The sequence below is a fragment of the Bos indicus x Bos taurus genome, chromosome 12 (assembly GCF_003369695.1).
Source record: "Bos indicus x Bos taurus breed Angus x Brahman F1 hybrid chromosome 12, Bos_hybrid_MaternalHap_v2.0, whole genome shotgun sequence".
Taxonomy (NCBI): Eukaryota; Metazoa; Chordata; class Mammalia; order Artiodactyla; family Bovidae; genus Bos; species Bos indicus x Bos taurus.
The window spans coordinates 12,957,547-12,983,126 of NC_040087.1; the positions used below are offsets into that span (position 1 = coordinate 12,957,547).

The 25,580-nt window shown below is 41.1% G+C and overlaps 1 protein-coding gene across 1 annotated transcript in view; it reads left to right on the forward strand.

The window, feature by feature from the left end:
* The first annotated feature begins 335 nt into the window (after positions 1-335).
* Positions 336-25,580, forward strand: part of DNAJC15 (DnaJ heat shock protein family (Hsp40) member C15) — an 84,077-nt gene continuing 58,832 nt past the window's right edge. Inside the window, exon 1 of the mRNA XM_027557159.1 lies at positions 336-479. Within this exon, the coding sequence (XP_027412960.1) occupies positions 375-479 (105 nt within the window). The 5' untranslated portion in view covers positions 336-374. The remainder of the gene's footprint in view (positions 480-25,580) is intronic.

Consider the following 25,580-nt stretch of genomic DNA (forward strand, 5'->3'; position numbering starts at 1 on the left):
GTATCATCAGTAGTTGAGGTGTGTGTGTAGGGGAGCGGGTATGGTGTGGGTCTTAGGGACTTTCGGGGAACTTCAGTCACTGCACTGAGATCTCAGGATGTCTCCTCGTGTGGCTCAACACCAGATCTAACATCAGATTGTAAGGATGCGGGGAGGAAGCTCCTCGGGCTTTGTCCCCGGAGGTCTGCAAATGGGAAACAAACGACTTGATGGCACAAGCTGGGTGCGAACGAGATACCCTGGGGCCGCGGCCTCCACCAGCGAGGCGGGCGTGGCGTAGGTGAAACCCGCGAGCGCGTCCCGGCCTCACTAGTTTGTCCCTGCGGCCGCCCCGTAGGCACCGCGGCGCTCCGAGGGTCCCGAGCCGCGCCGCCATGGCTGCCCGGGTCGGCGTCGCGCCTGCCGGCGATGGCCTGCGCTATTCCGGGTCCTTGCAGCCCCCCGCCCAGCCGTCGGACGCCGACCTCGACCGCGGGCTGGTGAGTCTTAACCGGAGCTGCCGCCGTTCTGCCGCTCCGAGCTGCCCGGGCACGCCCGCTGGCGCCCCCTGGAGCCCCGCAGGCCCTGCCCGCGCCCCTCTGCGCCCCTTTACCCCCGAACCGGGGTCGTCCCGGCTGTTCATCCATTCTGACCCACCCCTCGTTCATTCAGCGTTCGTGCTGCTCTGTGCCCCGCGTCGACGAGTCGGCGTGTTGGGAGACTCTCTGGTCCCTCAAGGCGCTTCCCCTCTTCTCGGGGAGACGGACCAGCACCAGGCGAGCAGTTGCTGTGTGACGAGCTGTGGGATGGATGCTCGCATCCTAGGTGGAGACCCCAGGCCAGTCTGTCGGGGCTCGAGGGTGAGAGGCCAGGGGAGGCTTCTTGGAGAGAGCGGTGTAACCTTCGGTGTGAAGCTAAGATCTGAAGATTGAGTAGCAGCAAACTCGGTGAGGAGGGAAAAGTGTTTCAGATGCCAGCAGTAGTACCTACAAAGTCGTAGCTCAGGGGACACAGGGCTCATAGCAAGGGGTCTCTTCAGGCTGAATTGTAGAGCTGGGAAAAGAAACTGTCCAGTATCAACATACTGCGAGCCACACGTGTTTTTGTTCCTTTTTGTTTCGGTTGGTCCGGGTCTTAGTTGTGGCACGTTGAGGCACGCGGGGTTTTTAGTTGCAGCGTGTGAACTCTTTAGTTGTGGAACGTGGGGTCTAGTCCCCTGACCAGGGATTGGAACCTGTGTCCCCGGCATTGGGACCTCAGATTCTCAGCCACTGGACCACCTGGGAAGTCCACCACATACGTGTTCTCAGATTTTCCCTAGTAGTTAAGTCGCTAAGTCTTGTCCGACTCTTGGGACCCCATGGACTGTAACCCGCCAGGCTCCTCTGTCCATGGGATTTTCCAGGCAAGAATACTGAAGTGGGTTGCCATTTCCTTCTCCAGGGGATCTTCCCGACCTAGGAATCGAACCGTGGTCTTCTGCATTGCAGGCAGATTCTTTACCAACTGAGCTATAAGGGAAGCCCATTATATACGGATTTTTTGTAGCCATATTAAAAAGTGAAAAATAAGTAGGTGGATTTAATTTTAACAATGTGTTTTTATTTAATCCTGTATGTCCACAGTGATGTCTTGACGTGAAATCAAATAAACATTATTAATGAGATGTTTTACTTTTTTTTTTTTTGGTACTAAGTCTTTGAAATCCAGTGAAACTTACACTTTCAGGATCTTTCAGTTTAGACACATTTCATGTACTCAGTTGCCACCTGTAGTTAGTGGCTACTCTATTAATCTGTGCTCTTCTCCTATGGTGGGTACCAGGACATGGAAGCTTCTGGTAAGCAACACATAAATAGGTAGGTGAATGCTGAGAACATTGGTACCATTTTGATGAGCTTTAGGGGAGAGACAGGTTTGGGCTACTGTAAAGTTCTCTCAGGCTATGTGTGAGAAGAATGGATTAATTGGAGAAAAATCTGGAAACTTGACTCTTTTATCTCTTATTCACATCACATTCCATCCTGATCCCACCCACAGTAATGTGTCTTGCCCTTAGATACACTGCACTTAATGTCCTTACTGTTGGTTGATTAGTCATACACAGTCTTGTGACGTCTTTTATGTTGCCCTGTCATTTTCCAGAGTTTTTTTGTTTCTTAAGAGCAGAGCCTGGGTATTTTCTTCTGTGGTGGTGCTTTAGTCGATAAGTTGTGTCCGACTCTTACAATCCCATGGACTGTAGCCTGCTAGGCTCCTCTGTCCATGGGATTCTCCAGGCAAGAATACTGGAGTGGGTTGCCATTTCCTTCTCCAGAGGATCTTCCCGACCCAGGAATTGAACCCTGGTCTCCTGCATTGCAGGCAGATTCTTTACTAACTGAAGGATTCTTTACCAACTGAGGGAAGCCCTTTTGTTCTAGTAAACACTCAATTTGTGCGGCTTCCCAGGTGGCGCTAGTGGTAAAGAAACCATCTGCTGATGTGGGGGACGCTAGAGACCAGTTAGATCCTTAGGTTGGGAAGATGCCCTGCAGGAGTGCATGGCAACCCACTCCAGTATTCTTGCCTGGAGAATCCCATGCACAGAGGAGCCTGGCAGGCTACAGTCCATGGGGTCGCAAAGAGTGAAGCAGCTTAGCATGCACGAAAGAACACGCAACTTATTCTTACCTGATTAACTGATAAATTTCTGGAACAGAGTCAGATGGGCTGGAAAAGTTTCAGAAAACAATATGCTTTCATTCAACAGACATTTCTTGACCACTGCTGGATACCTACCAGGTATCATCCTTGGAATGAGTAAATGAACAAAACAGATAAAGGTTTGACGTAGCAAACTCTTTGAGTTCTTGCTGTGTCTGATTCATGCCACACCGCAACCCTGTGAGCAAGGTCCTTCTCAGTTGTCACTTAAATGAGGAGACAGAGACTCAGAAAGTGGTAACTCATCCAGGGTATTTCACCTAATAAGTGGCAGACCTAGGTTCTAAATCCTAACGCTCTCTGTTATTTATTTGGTTGTGCTGGGTTTTAGTTGCGACAAACTCTTAGTTGTGGCATGAGGGATCTAGTTCCCTGACCAGGCATTGAACCAGGGCCCCCTACATTGGGAGCGTGAACTCTTAGCCACTGGACCATCAGGGAAGTCCCCTAACACTCTTTCTACTGTGACTTGCTGACTCCTTAGAAATAAGGCTTTCTTTCTTTCTTTTTTTTCATTATTCAACTTTAAAAAGAAAATTGTAGTTGATTTACAGTGTTGTGCTCATTTCAGGTACATAGCAAAGTGATTGAGATAAATATATATATATATATATACATATATATTAGATTCTTTCCCCTTATAGGTTATTACAAAATATTGATTATAGTTCCCAGAAATAAGCCTTTCAGAATGGAATGTTCTATCTGTGATATAAAGCAGATAAGATATTAGGTTGGGTAGAGCTCATCTCTTTATGGAGAATTGTAAAAATCTCAGTCCTGGACTGATTTGCAAGGCAATTGGAACCCTGTGGTATTTTGGAGATAGAAATAATAATGGTGATTTTTTTTTTTTTTTTTTAACTGTAGATACTTTGGAAAAGGCATGTAGAGAATCTAAGCTGTCAGTCAGGAGACATCTTCAGTAGTCCAGGCACGTGGAGGCTAATGTGTAGGCCAGTGATTCTAAACCTTTCTAGCCCAGTGTCTCCTTTTTATAACGAATATGAAAGTCTCCTGTAATATCCTAAAGATATATAGTCAATAAAAAATACCCATAAACATAATTTTTAAAAAGCAGTCTACTGCTCTAGTTGAAGCATAAAGGTGCAATAAGTATTTTATTAGAAAATGACATGTCTGCTATTTAAATATGTAAGTGCTCAAGTATGATTACATTAGAAGACACAGTGAAGTACTGATCAGTTGCTGGCATATTGCACCAGGCCACAGAAATCATTGTGAGTGTGATTGCAAAAATGCAGGCTGATTTCAGATGTACTACACAGGCAGTTCAAATACCGTAAGTGCCATTGTCATCAACAAACTAATTTCTCCCAAGTTGTGAACAAGTTTTGGTTAAACCGTGGAATCTTTCTTCAGTCTACATGGTAGCTGCACTTCTGGAAAATTCAGTCTTCACTAACACAAATGTTATATGTAGTAAAGTCCTAGACTAAGATGGTCGTACGCAGGCTTTTCACCTACTCAGTGTCCAGTGGAGTCTTTTGAAACCTTAAGGGATCCAGTTCGTTGTCCAGTGATGTCTCATGCATTTTAGGACTGCTAGGATCAAGAGTTCCCATCCATCAAATACCCGCCTTCCTATCCCTTATCGTGACAACCAAAATGTCCTCACAGATTTTCAGAAGGCCCCTAAGGGTCTTTTCTGCTTTTGTAGGGAATCATTGGTGCAGGCAGTGACCCGTGATGAGGTAAAAGATAAGAAAGTTGGTAGTAGTAACCTTGGGGGAACTCAGAGGTCCTGAGAGTGATGGGAAGGTGACAAAAGGTGGTGTAACAAAGAACAGATAACTTAGGTATGGGATGCATTCACTCATCTCATTGAAAATAGTAGAAAATAAAGTGTTTGTCAAGGAATTGAAGACATTTTTCATATCATTTTTTAAAAGGATGCAACTTATTTTAAAGTTTTTGAAATGTGTATCTGTAGTCATATATAGTTCTGTCTCAGATAAGCTTGGGGATTAAGAATTCATGTTCACTAGCCTGTTTGAGAGATTAAAAAGATTAACATATAGGCAGAAACACCTGTGTAATACTTTGAATAAAATATCTTACAATTAAATATTTCATAATCAGAGGTCACAGTCAACTTTGTTTTAGCAAAGCTGCTTCTCATGGACAAGTAGAAAGGAAACTTTAGATTTTAGAGAAGAATATTAACAATCTTTGAAGCAGTTTGAACCATGCTCAGTTTGTATGATGTGGTAGCCTTTTAATTTTAGTACTTTCCCAAAGAGCATTCCTCCTAGTGTTGTTGGGCTGGTGTAGCTAGCTTCCCGGGTGGCTCAACGGTAAAGAATCTGCCTGCCAATGCAGGAGCCACTAGGAGACATGGCTTCTGTCCCTTGGTCCCCTTGGTGCCCTGGATCAGGAAGATCCCCTGGAGAAGGAAATGCCAACCCACTCCAGTATTCTTACCTGGAGAATTCCGTGGACAGAGGAGCCTGGCAGGCTATAGTCCATGGGGTCACAAAGAGTCAGATAAGACTGAACACACACACACACACACACATACACACCCTTTTAAGAAAATTAGCCACATATGTTTCTGTGCAAGCAAAACTGATACATGAAAATCAAAACATATCAAACATGAAAATTATCAGCTGCTTATTCATTACCCAAAAAAGACCACTTTTGTTTTTCAATTGCAATTTGAATTTAAAATATTTGCCTTGAAGCTTCACTTTGAAGAAACCATATGGATTGTCTATTATATGCCCATATTTTCAGCCTTGCCCTATTTCCTTGCTGTTCCTTTTCCTGTAGAATAGTGTTCCTGTCACTGTATTGTAAGAGGAGGCTAAAATGTAAGCTCCATGGACAGGGACTTTGCTGTATTTCCAGCATTTGTAATGGTACCTGATACATGGTAAGCACTTCAAAAATAAACTGTTGAATGAGTAATTGTTATTGTGGAATGGAAGGAGTTTATTTTATCCTACAAATAAAAATACAAGATTCAGCTTATCTGAAGTGTAGTTCATTACATCCCCTCTCCATACATGGCAATTCTTGTCTGTCGCCTACCTTGAATAATGCCATCATCATTCTTTCTCTTTTACCTCCATCAAGATATCTTCAGTCCATAAAGATACTTATTCTGTAATTCCTTTTTCTCTCTTCTCACTATTGGTTTTTATCATCTCTACCCTGGCCTGTTGTAATAGCCTTTTAAAAACAGGTCTTTTTGCTCTGATCCTTTATAGTTTTAAACGTCACACTGCTATCAGTTATTTTTCTATACTTCAGGCCTAATTATAGGACTATAAATTTTTTAAATTATTTTACCAAGGTCCTTTTTATTAATTTACCAAGGTCCAAACTTTCCATGGGTTTCCACGGTGGCTCAGTGGTAAGAAGGAACCCGCCTACCAATGCAGGAGACGTGAGTTCTATCCCTGGAGAAGGAAATGACAGCCCACTCCAGTATTCTTGCCTGGAAAATCCCACGGACAGAGGAGCCTGGTGGGCTACAGTTCATGGGGTTGCAAAGAATCGGACATGACGTAGCGAGTAAACAACAACAAACTTCCGTGGTAACTGTTTAAATTGTATAAATATACCATTGTGATCTACAGGAGTCTTCATGAACTGACCCCTAAATAAACTGAGTTACCCAGCCCCATTTTCCATTCTCTGTTTGTACCCTGAGCTGTGACTTTACCTACTGTAGTTTTCTCCTCATCTGAAATTCTTTGCCTGCCAAACTCCTTTTAATTTTTTAAGACTCAGGTTATTGATGTGACACCTTGCCTGACTCTAGTCCCCTAGTAGAATAAAGTTGTTTCATCCTCAGTACTTCCTTAGAAAGTCATACAGTTTTTTATTAAATTATTTCTTATATCAAAATTATTTGTTTTTGTATAAGCACCTGCGTTGTGAAGTCTCAAGGGTAAGAACTCACCTGCTTCTGTGATTGGCATTACAGTTGACCATGGTAGTCACTTAGTTGCTTATTTAAAGAACAGCTGTTAACTTTTATTACTACTGAGTGGCTTTATAAATAAACAGGGATGTTTAGTTCCATATACTTTTTTAAAATTTTAGTTTATTTTTTGGCTGCACTAGATCTTGGTTGCTGCATGCGGGCTTTCTCTAGTTGTGGCGAGCGGGTTTCTCTGCTTGCAGCAAGCTGGCTACTCATTGCTGTGGCTTCTGTTGTCGCAGAGCATGGGCTCTGGCACATGGGCTCAGTTGCCCCATGGCACCTGTGATCGTACCAGGCCCAGGGTCATGTCCCCTGCATTGGCAGCTGGGCTCCTAACCTCTGGGCCACCCAGGAAGTCCTTGGGTTCAACATATTGATGAGTGTGTTCTTTCTCTGGTGGATTTCTCCTTTATGTTAACGAAGGGAGAACAAGGGTCTGTATATGTCTTGCTCACTACTCTTTTCCCCAGAATTTAGCACAAGGCCTGGCATAGATGCTAAATAAGTGTGTATTTATAAATAAATGCTAAGTGAACTTTCAGAGAGTGACTGGTCTCCCATCTTTGCTTTCTCCATCACAACTACTTTTTTGAGGCTGAATACTTTTTTACTTTTATTTCCCTCTGGTACAACTATTATCTATCTTGAACTTAAATGTTGCAGTCTCAGGATAGAAGTTTTAGCATTTTATAACACTTTCAGGCAGTTTATATTTATCTAGAAGGTTATTTACTGCTTATGCTGTTTTGGAAGAATAAAATGCCTTAGGGAATTTGTACACAATTTTTATGCTCCACCATCCCCTTCTCGCCCACCAGCAGCAGCGGCTTTGCTGGAGTGCACTGTTTTCCCTGTTCTCAGAAATGCTTTGATTCATGATAGTGGAACATTTAAAGTAATTTTTCTCGGTGTGTGTGTGTTTTGGTGAATATTTGAAACTAGTTGATGATAACAGATACCTGACTTGTCCCACCTGTTGACTTGCTGGCATTATTTAAATAGTGCTTCTTCTCTTGGAAATGTGTCTTTTAAACTAAAATTAGATATTCTTTACAGGCAAAGACAGTTTTAAAAATCTTTACTCTCTCAGTTCTCAACGTGTTACCAGGCATGGTTTATGCTCTATACATTTCTACCTAATGATTAACAGAGGAATGAAACAACTAGATGAAAGAAAAATGGAAGATTAGAGGACATAATGAATAAAAAAGACTGTCATAAATGAGATTCTCTGATTATTATTTTTTTTAATGGTAAAGAGACCATGTATTAAATGTCAAGTATAGTCAGAGTATACATATACTCTGACTTCTTCTGATGTTGCTTTTCAACTTTTGGGAATTGTATTGCTTGATACTTCTGATAACATAGTTAGTCTCCAACTCTGTTTTTAAAGTCTGTCGATGCGCTTCAGTTTAATCGTTCTTCTGTAACACCAAGTATGTGGAAGCTGTGTGCTGGGTGTGTCGGGGAGATGAGTGAGCCAGCCCTGCCACCCTCAAGGTTGGAGGGCAGCAAACCTCTTTTGTAAAAGGCTGAGTAGTAGTTTCGGTTTGAGAACCTTATGGCCCCTGTCAGAGAATTTTAAGTAGAAGTTTTAGTAAGTGCCATGTTGTTGTTAAGGACTTCCCTGGTGGCACAAGCAGGAAAGAATCTGCCACCTGAGTTTGATCCCTGGGTCAGGAAGATCCCCTGGAGAAGGAAATGGCAACCCACTCCAGTATTCTTGCCTGGAGAATCCTACGGACAGAGGAGCCTGGGGGGCTACCGTCCGTGGAATTGCAAAGAGTCGGACACGACTGAGTGCCTAACACTACGTTGTTCAGTCGCTAAGTTGTGTCTGACTTTGCAACCCCATGGACTGCAGCACGCCAGGCTTCCCTGTCCTTCACTGTCTCCCAGAGTTTACTCAAACTCATGTCTACTGAGTCGATGGTGCCATCCAGTCATCTCATCCTCTGTCACCCCCTTCTCCTCCTGCCCTCAATTTTTCCCAGTGTCAGGGTCTTTTCCGGTGAGTAGGCTCTTTGCATCAGGTGGCCAAGGTATTGGAGTTGATACCAAATTTGTTGATACCTTATTTATATTCCCACTTGGCATAACTCATTCATTCCTTCCGTTTTAGAAAACTTGTGATATTCTACTGTTTAGAAACAGCTTAGAGTTGTTGACTGCTGTACTCTCATTTTTAAGTGTCAGTGTATCTATTTCTGGCACTGCTTATTGTCTATATTCTATCAATATGATAAAGTTTTTTTAACTGAGATTTTGTGGAGGATTTGTCTCAGGTGCTTATAGTATAAAATCACTTTTAGCCAGAACAAAAAGTGTGACCATGTGGGATCTTCTAAAGTCTTTTCTTTATTAATAATCTTTCTTAATATAATTAATAAACTTTTTTCTGAGTTTGTTTCTCCTTAAACAATGCTTCTCAATCTTTTCAACCTTTAATAAGGTACAAATTTTCATACCTGTCTCCTGCCCCCATATATTAATAATAATTTTTATTTTTGATCATTGAATATATACAATTGAGATAAAAATTAATGCTATGAATGTATTGAGTTCATAATATGCAAACAAATAGGGAGGAAATGAACTAACTTTTTAGTGAAGGCTATTAATCAAACACTGTTATATTTTTCCACTTCTCATAATAACCAGTGAAGTTAGATACTACTTTTTGTCATTTTACTCATAAGAAAACTAAGGATCAAAGTGGTCAATTAACTCTCTCAAGGTCATAGAGCTAGCAAGTGACCAGACTAGGATATGAAACCAACTTTAACTTTAAAAGTCCTTGACTGTTTTACATTACCATATTTTTTCCTGTTTTTACTTTTTGTTGTACATATTTTTTACTGTTCCATCATTTAGAAATCAGAAATTGATGAAATTCAGTTCCAAAAAATGATATACAGTCTTGGTTTGGGGGGTAATTTTTAGAGCCTTCAGAAGCTTCAAGATGTGTTTAAAAATTCTTAAATTTCAAAACAGAATTAATTTCATTTCATCTCAACTCAAAAAGGAAGAAAATAATACTGTATTATGAAACTTAAGCTAAAAGCATTGCTACTTTCAGAAATTATGGCCTTAAACTAAAAGACCCTATTGTAAAGGAGTAAAAGTAGCTTTCAGAAAATGTTGATTTCCCAAGAAAAAAGAATAAGCAAATTGCAAGGTGTTGCAGGTAAACCAAAAGAAAGAGTTTAAGGACTACTGGCCAGGGAATTCAAAGTGGGCATAATAAAAGACTAAGAGTACATGACGGGGGTGGTGCTAGCAGGAGACACAGCCATCACTCTTACAGTCAGGGGAGGGATAAAATTAAGGGATTAACTTCTCAAGGATCAAAAGGGAGATACCAAAGATCAGGTGTATTTGTTTTTATTGAAGAATTTGTTTTTAAAGTTTATTTTATAGTAGACAGGTCAGAGGGTTTTCTGACTGGAGAAGTTAGTTATTATTAATAAACCCCTTGGCAACCACTCCAGTATTCTTGCCTAGAGAATCCCATGGATGGAGGAGCCTGGTGAGCTCTGGTCCATGGGGTCGCAAAGAGTTGGACACGACTGAAGCAACTTAGCGCACCACTGACTGGTGGGCTCATCCCAAGATTTTTCTTTTTTAATAACCTTTATTTTTTCCCCTGATTTTAAAAGAAACGATTGTATAATATCATATAGTAATTGAAATAGCTACCATTTATTGAATGTTTACCGCATGTAAAAATACGAGGTGACGTATCAGATCAGATCAGTCGCTCAGTTGTGTCCGACTCTTTGCGACCCCATGAATCACAGCACGCCAGGCCTCCCTGTCCATCACCAACTCCCAGAGTTCCCTGAGACTCACGTCCATTGAGTCAGCGATGCCATCCAGCCATCTCATCCTCTGTCGTCCCCTTCTCCTCTTGCCCCCAATCCCTCCCAGCATCAGAGTCTTTTCCAATGAGTCAACTCTTCGCGTGAAGCGGCCAAAGTACTGGACTTTCAGCTTTAGCATCATTCCTTCCCAAGAAATCCCAGGGCTGATCTCCTTCAGAATGGACTGGTTGGATCTCCTTGCAGTCCAAGGGACTCTCAAGAGTCTTCTCCAACACCACAGTTCAAAAGCATCAATTCTTCGGCACTCAGCCGTCTTCACAGTCCAACTCTCACATCCATACATGACCACAGGAAAAACCATAGCCTTGACTAGACGAACCTTTGTTGGCAAAGTAATAGTAATGTCTCTGCTTGTGAATATGCTATCTAGGTTGGTCATAACTTTCCTTCCAAGGAGTAAGCGTCTTTTAATTTCATGGCTGCAGGCACCATCTGTAGTGATTTTGGAGCCCAGAAAAATAAAGTGTGACACTGTTTCCACTGTTTCCCCATCTATTTCCCATGAAGTGATGTGACCGGATGCCATGATCTTCGTTTTCTGAATGTTGAGCTTTAAGCCAACTTTTTCACTCTCCATTTTCACTTTCATCAAGAGGCTCTTTAGTTCTTCACTTTCTGCCATAAAGGTGGTGTCATCTGCATATCTGAGGTTATTGATATTTCTCCCGGCAATCTTGATTCCAGCTTGTGTTTCTTTCAGCCCAGCGTTTCTCATGATGTACTCTGCATATAAGTTAAATAAGCAGGGTGACAATATATAGCCTTGACGAACTCCTTTTCCTATCTGGAACCAGTCTGTTGTTCCATGTCCAGTTCTAACTGTTGCTTCCTGACCTGCATACAGATTTCTCAAGAGGCAGATCAGGTGGTCTGGTATTCCCATCTCTTTCAGAATTTTCCACAGTTTCTTGTGATCCACACAGTCAAAGGCTTTGGCATAGTCAATAAAGCAGAAATAGATGCTTTTTTGGAACTCTCTTGCTTTTTCTATGATCCAGAGGATGTTGGCAATTTGATCTCTGGTTCCTCTGCCTTTTCTAAAACCAGCTTGAACATCAGGAAATTCACGCTTCGCATATTGCTGAAGCCTGGCTTGGAGAATTTTGAGCATTACTTTGCTAGCGTGTGAGATGAGTGCAATTGTGTGGTAGTTTGAGCATTCTTTGGGATTGGAATGAACACTGACCTTTTCCAGTCCTGTGGCCACTGCTGAGTTTTCCAGATTTGCTGGCATATTGAGTGCAGCACTTTGACAGCATCATCTTTCAGGATTTGGAATAGCTCAACTGGAATTCCATCACCTCCACTAGCTTTGTTCGTAGTGATGCTTTCTAAGGCCCACTTGACTTCACATTCCAGGATGTCTGGCTCTAGGTGAGTGATCACACCATTGTGATTATCTGGGTCGTGAAGCTCTTTTTTGTACAGTTCTTCTGTGTATTCTTGCCATCTCTCCTTAATATCTTCTGCTTCTGTTAGGTCCATACCATTTCTGTCCTTTATCGAGCCCATCTTTGCATGAAATGTTCCTTTGGTATCTCTGATTTTCTTGAAGAATTGATGTATATATATGTCCTAATTCATAAAAACTCAGAGCAACCCGAGAGGTAGGTTATTATTAACCTCATTTTACAGATGAAGAAACACTGGTATCCCTGGAGAAGGAAACGGCAACCCACTCCAGTATTCTTACCAGGATAATCCCATGGACAGAGGAGCCTGGTGGGCTACAGTACATGGAGTTGCAGAGAGTCCGACATGACAGAGGATTGTGCACAGAGCATGAAACGCTAGTATAGAGGTTAAGTAACTTGTTCAGGGTTACATTGCAGACATGTAGAGAGCAATTCAAACCATATTTCTCTGAATTGCAAAGTCTGTGATACAAAGTCTTTGTTTCAGTGAAAAAAGGTAATAAGAATATATAACTACTGTTAAATGTTTTGGTTTATAGGATTCCATTTTTTTTTTTCCTGGTGTATATGCTGACCCTTCTGTCTTGTAACTTTTATTCTCTACCATGGTCTGTAAACATTCCTCAATATATTATTTAATTGTGGGTGCACATTTTTGATATGCCTTTGTTTATTTAACTATTCTATTGTTGGGTATTCAAATTGTTTCCAGTTTTATATATTACAAATAATGCAGTGATGCATATTCTCATGTAGATGTTTTTATGCACCTCTCTGTTTTCTTAACCTAATGACATGAATATGTTTAAGGCTGTTGATTCCTAGGATGAAATTAACAGACTGTCCCAACTTGAATTTGCAGCATCAGTTTGAGAATGTTCATTGAACCACTCCCTTGACAACCTGTAAGGCTTTGAGTTATTAGCTAAATGGATGCCTCTCTTTATTAATGGCCTTTATACTGGACTGTGACAGATTGCCACATGGCCCTACCCAGAAGTTGAAGGAGGTACTGGTAATTGTACTTTCATACTTAACAAACTGGTTGGTTTTATTTTAAATGTAGGACTTTTGGACATACAACTTCCTGTTGGAGGATGAGGGAAGGTAACATTTTGTGGGGTGGGGGGGGGAATTGTAAGCAATGGGGACATCAAGAACCAGTGCTAGGGTCTAGTTTGACATTAGATAATTGACACTATTTTCTCTAGGTAGTTTATAAAACTACCCAGTAAGTGGTTGTGCAAGACTTTTTAAGGCTTTTGTGAACAGGCACTGAAGTCAGATAGGGATGTTTCTTTGAGTATGAACTCACACTGTAAACATAATTGAATGATTTTTATAGTCTATTAAAAGAGTGTGGAAGTAGTTTTTAATTGTTGCTTGAAGACCTAGGCTGTGTCTGGGATTAGGGTACCTGTGTTCCAGCCCCAGGGCAGACACTGATGATCATTGCTACATCTTAGACATGGCATATGACTATTTAGGACCTGCATAAAAGGAAGGAAGTAGAGTGGGTTTTGACTAGATATTTTCTGTTATTTCTAGAACTCTAGAAATGCCAACAAAACATTGGACAGCTTAAGGAAACTATTAAAAATAAAACAGAAACTTTTTTTGTATAAAAGTATAATGTCTCTGTTCCTAGCATATCATGTGTACTTCTGTTTGCACCTTTCAAAAGTCAGATAGAAACGGTTTCCAGAAAGAGACAATAAACAGGTGAATTGGCAGAAGTGTGTGATTGTGTGAGAGGAAGAGAGACAGGGAAGGCTCACTTGAAGGCAGGCTAAAATAGTTTAGAACTTCGTTTAGAATTTAGGAATAGTGTAGAACTCAATTCAGGAAGTTACTGGACAAAAGTAATCTAATGGAAGTACAATAATAAAATGATACAGGATATCAATGGGCTAAAAAAGTCTCCTTTCTCCAAATTTTAGAAAGTAGAATTAGGGAAACTCCCTAAACTTGAAAGAGTTAAATTTAGGGCCATTGAATAAAATAGCAGTGATGAACAAGTTAAACTAATTTCAGTATATGTATGTGTGTATGTGTGTGAAAATCGCTCAGTCATGTTCGACTCTGTGCGAGCCCATGGACTGTATAGTCCATGGAATTCTCCAGGCCAGAATACTGGAGTAAGTAGCCTTTCCCTTCTCCAGGGGGTCTTCCCAACCCAGTGATCGAACCCAGGTCTTTACCCACTGAGCCACAAGGGAAGCCCAAGAATACTGGAGTGGGTATCCTACCCCTTCTCCAGCAGATCTTCCCAACCCAGGAATCAAACCGGGGTCTCCTGCATTGCAGGCAGATTCCTTACCAACTGAGCTATCAGGGAAGCCCTGGAACTAAATGAACCTTGAATTGCTCAGAAGACCAAGCTCTTGAGAGTGGGTATATCTGAAGCTTCAGGCCAAAGAACTCCTCTCACTGATAGACTTGACACATCTGGTGTCAGGAGGAACGAGCATGGATGCAAAGCCTGCCTGAGTTCTTACTTCCTAACATATCTTCCAAACACTGCAGTCATCTTTCAGTATCATTCTCATTTAATTTTTCTAATTAGAATTTGGTTTGTCCCTTTTTGGCCTGTCTGCTTAGGGTTATCATCTTGAGATGATTCCTGTTGTTAGATAGATGGACGTTGACCTTATATTTTATAAGTTGTCCTGATATTTGAAATATTTCACAGGTTACTGGTATAATCTGTATTTAACATATTCTGTAGATGACCTCTGCCCTCTAACACACATGTATATTCAGTTGCAAAGACCTAAGGTCATGGTGGGGCTTCTCAAGTGGCTCAGTGGTAAGGAATCCACTTGCCAAGCAAGAAGTGTGGATTCGATGCCTGGGTCAAGATTCCCCTGGAGAAGGAAATGGCAACCCACTCAAGTATTCTTGCTTGGGAAATCCCATGGACAGGGGAGCCTGATACAGTCCATGGAGTTGCATTAAGTCACACATGACTTAATGACTAAACAGCAGCTGTAGCAGCAGCAAGGTCACAGTGAGTTAGGGCAGAATCTGAATCAAGATTCAGGTTTCCCAGCTTCTAACCTTTGTTCTCGCCTGTATCCTTCCTTTTCCTATCCTCACCTGTATCCTATCCCTCAGTTTTATCTTGACTCTTCTCAGAAGCCATCTATGATACAGAAGCAGAGTCCTTAGCAACTGGCCATCTGTCTAGGGGCCATCTACCCACACATTGATTCATTCAGTCAGTTGACACTAACTTTTATTTAACCCATCATATATTCTAGGAATACAAAAATGAATAACGCTTGCTTCCTGCTCTCTGGAGGCTCACAGTTCAGTAAAGGAGACAAGTTATGAAGTTGTAATCTGGGATCACAGTAGACAAATAAACTGGGATGTAGAGACGTGGGAGTTTGAATAGAGGAGGGGGATTCAACAGCCACTGGCATTGATTTCTTTCATATTTGGAAGTTTACTTGATGCTGCTGCCTATCTAGAGTAGTTCATTTTTTTTTTTTTGCTATTTAGTAACTGATGTATAAAAATAGATTTAAGGGACTAGATCTGATAGAGTGCCTGATGAACTATCGACGGAGGTTCGTGACATTGTACAGGAGACAGGAATCAAGACCATCCCCAAGAAAAAGAAATGCAAAAATGCAAAATGGCTGTCTGAGGAGGCCTTACAAATAGCTGTGAAAAGAAGGGAAGTGAAACAGCAAAGGAAAAAAGGAAAGATATACCCATTTGAATGCAGAGTTCCAAAGAATAACAAGGAGAGATATGAAAGCCTTCCTCAGCAATCAATGCAAAGAAATAGAGGAAAACAATAGAATGGGAAAGACTAGAGATCTCTTCAAGAAAATTAGAGATACCAAGGGAACATTTCATGCCAAGATGGGGTCAATAAAGGACAGAAATGGTATGGACCTAACAAAAGCAGAAGATATTAAGAAGAAGTGGCAAGAATACACAGAAGAACTGTACAAAAAAGATCTTCACAACCCAGATCATCACGATGGTGTGATCACTCACCTAGAGCCAGACATCCTGGAATGTGAAGTCAAGTAGGCCTTAGGAATCATCACTACGAACAAAGCTAGTGGAGGTGATGGAATTCCAGTTGAGCTATTTCAAATCCTAAAAGGTGATGCTATGAAAGTGCTGCACTCAATATGCCAGCAAATTTGGAAAACTCAGGAGTGGCCACAGGACTGGAAAAGGTCAGTTTTCATTCCAATCCAAAGAAAGGCAATGCCAAAAAATGCTCAAACTACCGCACAATTGCACTCATCTCACATGCTAGTAAAGTAATGCTCAAAATTCTCCAAGCCAGGCTTCAGCAATATGTGAACCGTGAACTTCCAGATGTGCAAGCTGGATTTAGAAAAGGCAGAGGAACCAGAGATCAAATTGCCAACATCCTCTGGATCATCGAAAAAGCAAGAGAGTTCCAGAAAAACATCTATTTCTGCTTTATTGACTATGCCAAAGCCTTTGACTGTGTGGATCACAATAAACTGTGGAAAATTCTGAAAGAGATGGGAATACCAGACCACCTGATCTGCCTCTTGAGAAATTTGTATGCAGGTCAGGAAGCAACAGTTAGAACTGGACATGGAACAACAGACTGGTTCCAAATAGGAAAAGGAGTACGTCAAGGCTGTATATTGTCACCCTGCTTATTTAACTTATCTGCAGAGTACATCATGAGAAATGCTGGGCTGAAAGAAACACAAGCTGGAATCAAGATTGCCGGGAGAAATATCAATAACCTTAGATACGCAGATGACACCACCTTTATGGCAGAAAGTGAAGAACTAAAGAGCCTCTTGATGAAAGTGAAAAAGAGTGAAAAAGTTGGCTTAAAATTCAACATTCAGAAAACGAAGATCATGGCATCCGGTCCCATTACTTCATGGGAAATAGACGGGAAAACAGTGGACACAGTGGCTGACTTTATTTTTTTGGGCTCCAAAATCACTACAGATGGTGATTGCAGCCATGAAATTAAAAGATGCTTATTCATTGGAAGGAAAATTATGACCAACCTAGATAGCATATTAAAAAGCAGAGATGTTACTTTGCCAACAAAGATCCATCTAGTCAAGGCTGTGGTTTTTTCAGTGGTCATGTATGGATGTGAGAGTTGGACTATAAAGAAAGCTGAGCACCAAAGAATTGATGCTTTTGAACTGTGGTGTTGGAGAAGACTCTTAGGGTCCCTTGGACTGCAAGGAGATCCAACCAGTCCATCCTAAATGAGATCAGTCCTGGGTGTTCATTGGAAGGACTGATGTTGAAGTTGAAACTCCAATAATTTGGCCACCTAATGCGGAGAGCTAACTCATTTGAAAAGACCCTGATGCTGGGAAAGATTGAGGGCAGGAGGAGAAGGGTACAACAGAGGATGAGATGGTTGGATGGCATCACCGACTCAATGGACATGGGTGGGTAGACTGCGAGAGTTGGTGATGGACAGGGAGGCCTGGCGTGCTGCGATTCATGGGGTCTCAGAGTCAGACATGACTGAGCGACCGAACTGAACTGATGTATATATATATCTATCTGACATCCTGATGTGTTAGCGGCTATGGTCACTAATGCTATCTTTACATGCAGTGGTGAAAAAAGTCTAATAAGTTCTAAAAGAAATTAGATAAATTTATGAATAAATAAATAGTTTTTGAGAACTCACATGTTTTGTTTTGAGATTGTGAATCAGTTTGTAACCTTTGTGAGATGATCTTATTAATCTGTATCTCTACCCCTAGTACAGTGCCTGGTTTGTAGTCAGCACCCAGATTAAATGTCACAAATTCAACATTTATTTATCTTGAATGAGTCAAGGGTTATGCCTAAAAGCAGTATTTTCTGGTTCTGAAACACAGCAGAAATACGTATCATTCAGGGTTCTCCGAAGAAACTGAGCTAAGTTGTTTGTATTACTTCTAAAGGAATCAGCTTACCTAGTTGTGGGAGCTGGCAAGTTTAAAATCTGTAGGGCAGGCCCACAGGGTGGAAACCTTCAGACGGCAGCTCATTCTTGAGTAGAATTTCTACTTCCCCAGGGAAATCTCAGTTTTTCATCTTAAGGCCTTTCAACTGATTGGATGAGGCCACTTGCATGATCAAAGAAACCCCTTTCCTTAATAAAGTCAGCTGAATATAGATGTCAGCCTGACATTGGTACAAAATACCAATATGCCAACACCTGGCTTGGGATTTAATGGACTGACCTGACACGTAAAATTGACACATAAAATGAACCATCACAGTATCCTTGGGTTTGAGAACTTGAAGCCGAACGTGCAGCTTGGTTTGGCAAACCTATGATGAGCCCAGGGGCTCCTGATGCTCTGCAGGGCCACCAGGACTAGGCTGGTACTGAGACAGGACTTTCTGACTAGTCACATTTAATGTGACCAAAGAATACCTGCTTGTGTTACTAGAGACAAGGTTCGTATCATTAGGTCCCTGAATGAATGCACAGCAGCACTTTCTCACAAGTTACAGCAAGGATTTAAGTTTGGGGAACTTGTTGTCAGTTACATTAGAGAGTGGAGAAGCACTCGCTTGGCGTGAGCCTAGGGTTTTGTTTCTGACTGTCTTTGCTTCCGGATGTTGTTGTTTTGATTTGTTTCTGTTTTGCCCTTTTATTTCCTCTCTAGTCATGCTGTAGAAATGAATGCTTGCCTCTGGTTTAAAACAAGTGACTTTAACATTGAGCAAGTAAGATGTCACTAGCATTGTTTTTTCTCTTTTACTTCGGTTAAGTTTTTCACTTCAGTTAGTTACAGAATTGGTGTTTTGAGTAAAGTGCAGGTGTATTTGTTTTGGGCAATGTAATGGTAAGGGCCAGGTAGATTAATGTGGATTGGTCCAATTTAGATGCCAAAATCTGTGAAATTCATGTCAGCTTGAAATTTTAGGGAAGGATAATTGTAAAAAAATAAAAATAAAAATTCTCTTCCTAAATGTCTTTGTATCATGTCTGCCCCTCTTTCTGGAATATAAATCCTCTCCTTCTTTTGATCTGCATGTGCAATACCTCTTTCTCCAATTCTGCTGATTTGCCAGCAGTCTTTCTTATTTCTTCCCTTTTTTCTCCTTTCCACTTGCTGTTGTTTAAATTCAAAGAGCTTTCTTTGGAGAAATTGAACCAAGTAATGAGGCCACATAAAACACCGAGTTCAGCAGAAAGTGATTTGCTTGTGATTAACCCTTGAGAATTGAACCACTGCCAGATAACGAAGAATGCAGTTTGAGACAACCTGCTCATTCTTCTTTTCCATTAGTAGATGAGACCCTTTCTTCCCCAGGTGTTAGGAATTCATGTACAGCTTTGCTCAGGTTTAATTTATCAAACTCAGGGTGGCATGTTTTTAGAAAAGCAAGACCAGAAGGGAGCTTATGACAGCCCTTCCCTCTGCCCCACTTCCTCCTACAGACTTTCCAGCAAAAGGCAACTCCATTCTTCCAGTTGTTTAAGGCAATAACGTTGACGTCTTTCCCCAAGCTGTATTAAAGTATAATTGGCAAATAAAAACTGTGTGTATGTATGGTTTACAACATGATGATTTCGTAGACATATACATTGTGAAATGATTACCATGCTGCTGCTGCTAAGTCGCTTCAGTCGTGTCTGACTCTGTGCCACCCCGTAGACGGCAGCCCATAGGCTCCGCCGTCCCTGGGGTTCTCCAGGCAAGAACACTGGAATGGGTTGCCATTTCCCTCTCCAATGCATGAAAGTGAAAAGTGAAAGTGAAGTCGCTCAGTCATGTCCGACTCTTAGCGACCCCATGGACTGCAGCCTACCAGGCTCCTCCGTCCATGGGATTTTCCAGGCAAGAGTACTGGACTGGCAATGATTACCATAATTCAGGCTAATCAACACATTTGTCATGTCCATCACATTGTTACTTTCTGTGTGTATATATGTGTGAGAACACTCAAGTTTCCTCTTTCAGCAAATTTCAAGTGTAAAACTTATTCATCTAACAGGAATTTTGACCCACATTACCCCATTTCACCCACTAATCACTGTTCTACTCTCTGCTTCTATGAGTTTGACTTTTTTTTAGATTCTACATATATATGTGAGGTCAATCAGTAATTTGTCCTTCTGTGTCTGACTTTATTTCATTTTGTGTTATGGCTTCCTTCGTGACTCAGACAATAAAGAATCCACCTGCAATGCAGGAGTCCTGGGTTTGATCCCTGGGTCAGGAAGATCCCGTGGAGAAGGGAATGACAACCCACTCCAGTATTCTTGCCTAAGAATTCCATGGACAGAGAGGCCTAGTGAACTACAGTCCATGGGATCACAAAGAGTTGAACACATCCTCCAGGTTCATCCATGTTGTCACAAATGCTAGAATTTCCTTCTCTTTATGGGTGAATAATATTCCATTGTACATGCATACCACATTTTCTTCGTTCATCTTCTCTTTCCTTTATACCTCACATCCAGTCTCTCAACAAATCTTATTGGCTTTATCTTCAGAATATATCCAGAATCTGACCACTTCCCCCCAACTGCATGGCTAATCACTTCGGTCCAAGCTATCACAATCTCCTTCCTGGATTATTTTAAATGACTCCTAGCTCATCATTGCCTCTGTCTTTGACATGTCTTTTCTCAGCATGACAACTAATAACCATTTTAGAATTGTACGTATGAAGTCTTAGGCCTCTTAAAACACATGGTTTATCGCACTCAGAAAAACTGAAGTCCTTTTGCTGATGCTAAGGCCTGACGCAACCTGCTGTCCATGTTGCTTCTCTGCCCTCATTTTCTGTTCCTCCTTCTCTCCTTTCTTTGTGCGTGCTGGCCTCCTGAGTGTTTGTGGGCACAGCAGTTTATACACGCTTGCCTTAGGGGCTTCGGATTTGTTGCCTCTGCCCACAATGGTTTCTCCTTAAATACTGACATGACTACACTTTCTTCCTATTTTTCGCCACCCAAAAGTCACCTTTTCAGTGAAGCTTCCTCTGTTCACTAATTTGTTGCTTTCATTGTATAAACACACGTGAATTCTCTGGTCGCTTCATTTTCTCCATTGCATGTATCACTTTCTGTGTATATTTTTCTGATTTCTGTTGTTTGTTGTCCGTCTCTTTGAAATACTCAGAGATGGGAGAAAGCCTCCAAATGGCTGAAAAAATGCCTGACTTTTTTTATTGGGAGTTTTGGTATTTTTCTTTGTTTAGCAGTTCAGTTACTCCTCCTTATTTCTCTACGTGGATATGTGAATTGTATTCATTTAAATTTTTGTAATGAAATTTACCTGGCACAGACCCTTAATTTCATCTTCTTTGTCTTCTGTGAGATTTTTGGATGTATTTACCTGGTCCAGGATATTTTGAAACATGATTATGTGTTAATTTCTTAATTAAATTTAACTGTCATTTTGCATTATATTTTCCCATTTCAATCATAATTCCATTCACTAGCAGACACCAATACACAGAACAAATAATACAAGTTCCAAAAGGCATCTGGGTAGTGAGGATGTTGCTTAAGATCATTTTCATCCCTTTATATTAATTTTTGAGAAACTGTGTGTGTGTGTGTGTGTGTATGCTCAGTTGTTTCCACCTCTGTGACCCCATGGACTGTAGCCTGCCAGGCTCCTCTGCCTGTGAAATTTCCCAGGCAAGAACACTGGAGTGGGTTGCCCTTTCCTTCTCCAGTGCATGAAAGTGGAAAGTAAAAGTGAAGTCGCTCAGTCGTGTCCGACTGGCAGTGCCCCCATGGACTGCGGCCCACCAGGCTCCTCCGTCCATGGGATTTTCCAGGCAAGAGTACTGGAGTGGGGTGCCATTGCCTTCTCCTATTACTAACTACTTTGTTAGACTGGAAATCTAGAGATAAGCAGTCCCTACATCCAGAAGCTCACATTTTAGAAGGGGTTTAAAATAGGTAAATCGGGAAAGGTTGGGGGAGGGATAGGTCGGGAGTTTGGGATTGGTATGTACAAACTGCTGTATTTAAAATAAAATGCTTTTCCATTAAATAAATAAAACATATGTCTAATTCTAAAAATAGAGAAAGGAATAGGCAAACTATTATTATTAATAAAGAATGTGCTATGTACTGTGATAGAACTGCTAAGTATTGGGTTGACCAAAAGTTTCGTTTGGGTTTTTCTAACAAACGAACCTTTTGGCCAACCCAGTACCTTGGGGTCACTGAAATGTTTTACTTGAGTGAAGAGATGGGTGATGAAATGAGGTGACCTTAAAGCTGTTTGTTGAAAAATAAGCAGGGATTTTCCAGGAGGACTGAGCATAGAAGAACAGGAAGGATTAGGAGTGAAAATGTGAGAGTGAAGGAAGGACTCGCAGACATCTGCCATGTGTACACGGTGCATCGGCTGCTCTTCATGATCTTTTCTCATTATCATTTTGAGCTTCCTGTAATGTATATTTTCATATTCCCGTTTTATAGATGAGGAAATGGGCCTAGAGACTTCAGCTTAGGGTCCCAGATTTGGTCAAGATTGAGTTGAAATTAGAGCCCACACCTGATTAACTCTGAAGCCCGTGGAGTCTCCATTCAAGGCTGAAGGGATGAAAGACTGAGGAAGTTCATGCTCGCTTCACAGATGGAGACTGAAAAAAGTAAAATACAGTATTGGCAAAGAGGGATGGGGAGTGCTGTGAGTAAAGGGTGAGGGAGAGGGCGAAAGCCCAGCCAACAGCGGAAACCGTAGTTTTATAGTGGTGCTCTTTAGCGTAGATGTAAGACTTTTCTCCAGCCAGATTTAGCAGTCTAGGCAAAGGATTCTTTATGGTAACTCTGCAACCATTTTGAAATCAATCAGCAATTTCACTGGGAATATACTGTTTGTTAATTTATGCAGTGCTGTTATACATACGCTTGGACATTTTAAAATCTAAAATATTCATGTGTTGTTTGTAATCATAGGGGATGCAACGAAAACTATGCTGTTTGGCATTTTGAGAAATATCTGAAGTTGTCATGAATTTTTAAAACTTTTAATTCAATACCATTAGCCAGTAACACATACGTTTGTTATGTGCATACATATCATCTTTGTTTTCCCTGGTGACCACGATAGGATTGCTAAAAACCAAATTTCCAAATTTGGCATGAATAGAATTTTTCTGTTTTCCTTATATAGACCACTTTCCCAAAACACTGGCCTAGACCAGTTGTAAAATAATTAGTGGGTAGAATTTTTACCTGACTGTAACTGATCTAAATTTTAGATATACATACCTTTTTTATAAAAAAGATCAAGTTGTTATAAATACGTGCTAGCATAATTTTACGTAGGAAAAAAAAATGGATCTAAGAATTCATTTAGATCTTTTACTTGAAAAATGTTAGCTACTTTTCCAGCCCTCTGAATCTTCAAAGAAAATGTTACAAAACTAAAACTTGCTGAAGGCAGTCTTGTGGATATTTAAAACCAATGAAAACACCTTGTGTGGCATCTACATTTACCATCTACTGTCAAGATTGCTGGGAAAAATATCAATAACCTCAGATATGCAGATGACACCACCCTTATGGCAGAAAGTGAAGAGGAACTAAAAAGCCTCTTGATGAAAGTGAAAGAGGAAAGTGAAAAAATTGGCTTAAAGCTCAACATTCAGAAAACTAAGATCATGGCATCTGGTCCATCACTTCATGGAAATAGATGGGGAAACAGTGTCAGACTTTATTTTTTGGGGCTCCAAAATCACTGCAGATGGTGACTGCAGCCATGAAATTAAAAGACGCTTACTCCTTCGAAGGAAAGTTATGACCAACCTAGATAGCATATTCAAAAGAGAGACATTAGTTTGCCAGCAAAGGTCGATCTAGTCAAGGCTATGGTTTTTCCAGTAGTCATGTATGGATGTGAGAGTTGGACTGTGAAGAAGGCTGAGTGCCGAAGAATTGATGCTTTTGAACTGTAGTGTTGGAGAAGACTCTTGAGAGTCCCTTGGACTACAAGGAGATCCAACCAGTCCATTCTAAAGGAGATCAGTCCTGGGTGTTCTTTGGAAGGACTGATGCTAAAGTTGAAACTCCAATACTGTGGCCACCTCATGCGAAGAGTTGACTCATTGGAAAAGACTCTGATGCTGGGAGGGATTGGGGGCAGGAGGAGAAGGGGACGACAGAGGATGAGATGGCTGGATGGCATCACTGACTTGATGGACGTGAGTCTGAGTGAACTCCGGGAGTTGGTGATGGACAGGGAGGCCTGGTGTGCTGTGTGATTCATGGGGTCGCAAAGAGTCGGACATGACTGAGTGACTGAACTGAACTGACTGACTGACTGATCTCCTACATATGTACGACACCTATGGCAGTTTTAGCTCAGGCCAGAGTACACGTGTATACATATCTGTCCTTTTAAATCACACTGCCTTATTTCTTTTCTTTTCAGCACATATTCTAATTTTCCAAAGTCAAAGAAATAGGAACATTTCTCTAGTTTCTATAAAAACACAGGCGTAGCATGATGTCAGTCTGGTTGCATGAAAGCAGTTTTGGACGTTTAACCTGGCTATTGCCTGGTTGGTGGAAAATTACAGTACTAGTGTTACTAACACCATGCCTCGTTCTCCATTTTGCTTTTAAATGGTCTTTTCAACGTTTTGTTCTGTTACTGACAATTTAATTTTGAAGCATCATTGTTTAAAAAACATTCAAAATAGAAATTGAAGCACATCATTGTGCTTGACACTAGATCAAATATGGTGTTGTGTCTATAAAAGAAATAAAATAGATCCTGTTAGCCTGACGGTACAATACGAACATTTAAATAAATGTGAAATAGCATAGTGATAAAGCAAATGTGAAATTTTTTCAACAGTGGTAAAGTAGAGAAGATGTTGATGGAATTCTCTATTATTTACACAATTATGCTAAATGAACCATAGGCTATTTCCTTTTTAAACCTCAGTTAGCTTAGATGTAATTTTATACTTTAAAAAATTTAAGGACAGATACAGGTATGGTTGAGAGTTCTCTGAACTACTTGGTTAGATGTCAGATAGACTCTCTTGTGCCTCCTACTTCCTGTATTTGCAGTTAGATGGTTACTTTTTTCTGTTTGGGTCATTCACATACATGAAGGGTTGGGGGAGCTTGTTGTTGTTGTTGTTTAGTCGCTAAGTTGTGTCTGACTCTTTGTGACCCCGTGGACTGTAGCCTGCCAGGCTCCTCTGTCCGTGGGATTTCCCAGGCAAGAATAATGGAGTGGCTTGCCCTTGCCATCTCCAAAGGATTTTCCAGACCCAGGGGTCAAACCCCTGTCTCCTGCTTGGCAGGCAGATTCTTTACTACTGAGCCACCTGGGAAGAGCTATCTAAATTCATGTCTGAAAAAAAATTCCATTGACTTTTTAGTGAATGAAAAACTGTTAGGTAGTAAATAAATATTCTTTTCTAGGAAACAAATGATATTCTTATTTTGGACCATTTGAGGTTCAGTTCAGTTCAGTTGCTCAGCCGTGTCCGACTCTTTGCGACCCCACAAACTGCAGCACGCCAGGCCTCCCTGTCCATCACCAACTCCTGGAGTTCACTCAAACTCACATCCATCGAGTTAGTGTTGCCATCCAACCATCTCATCCTCTGTCGTCCCCTTCTCCTGCCCTCAATCTTTCCCACCATCAGGGACTTTTC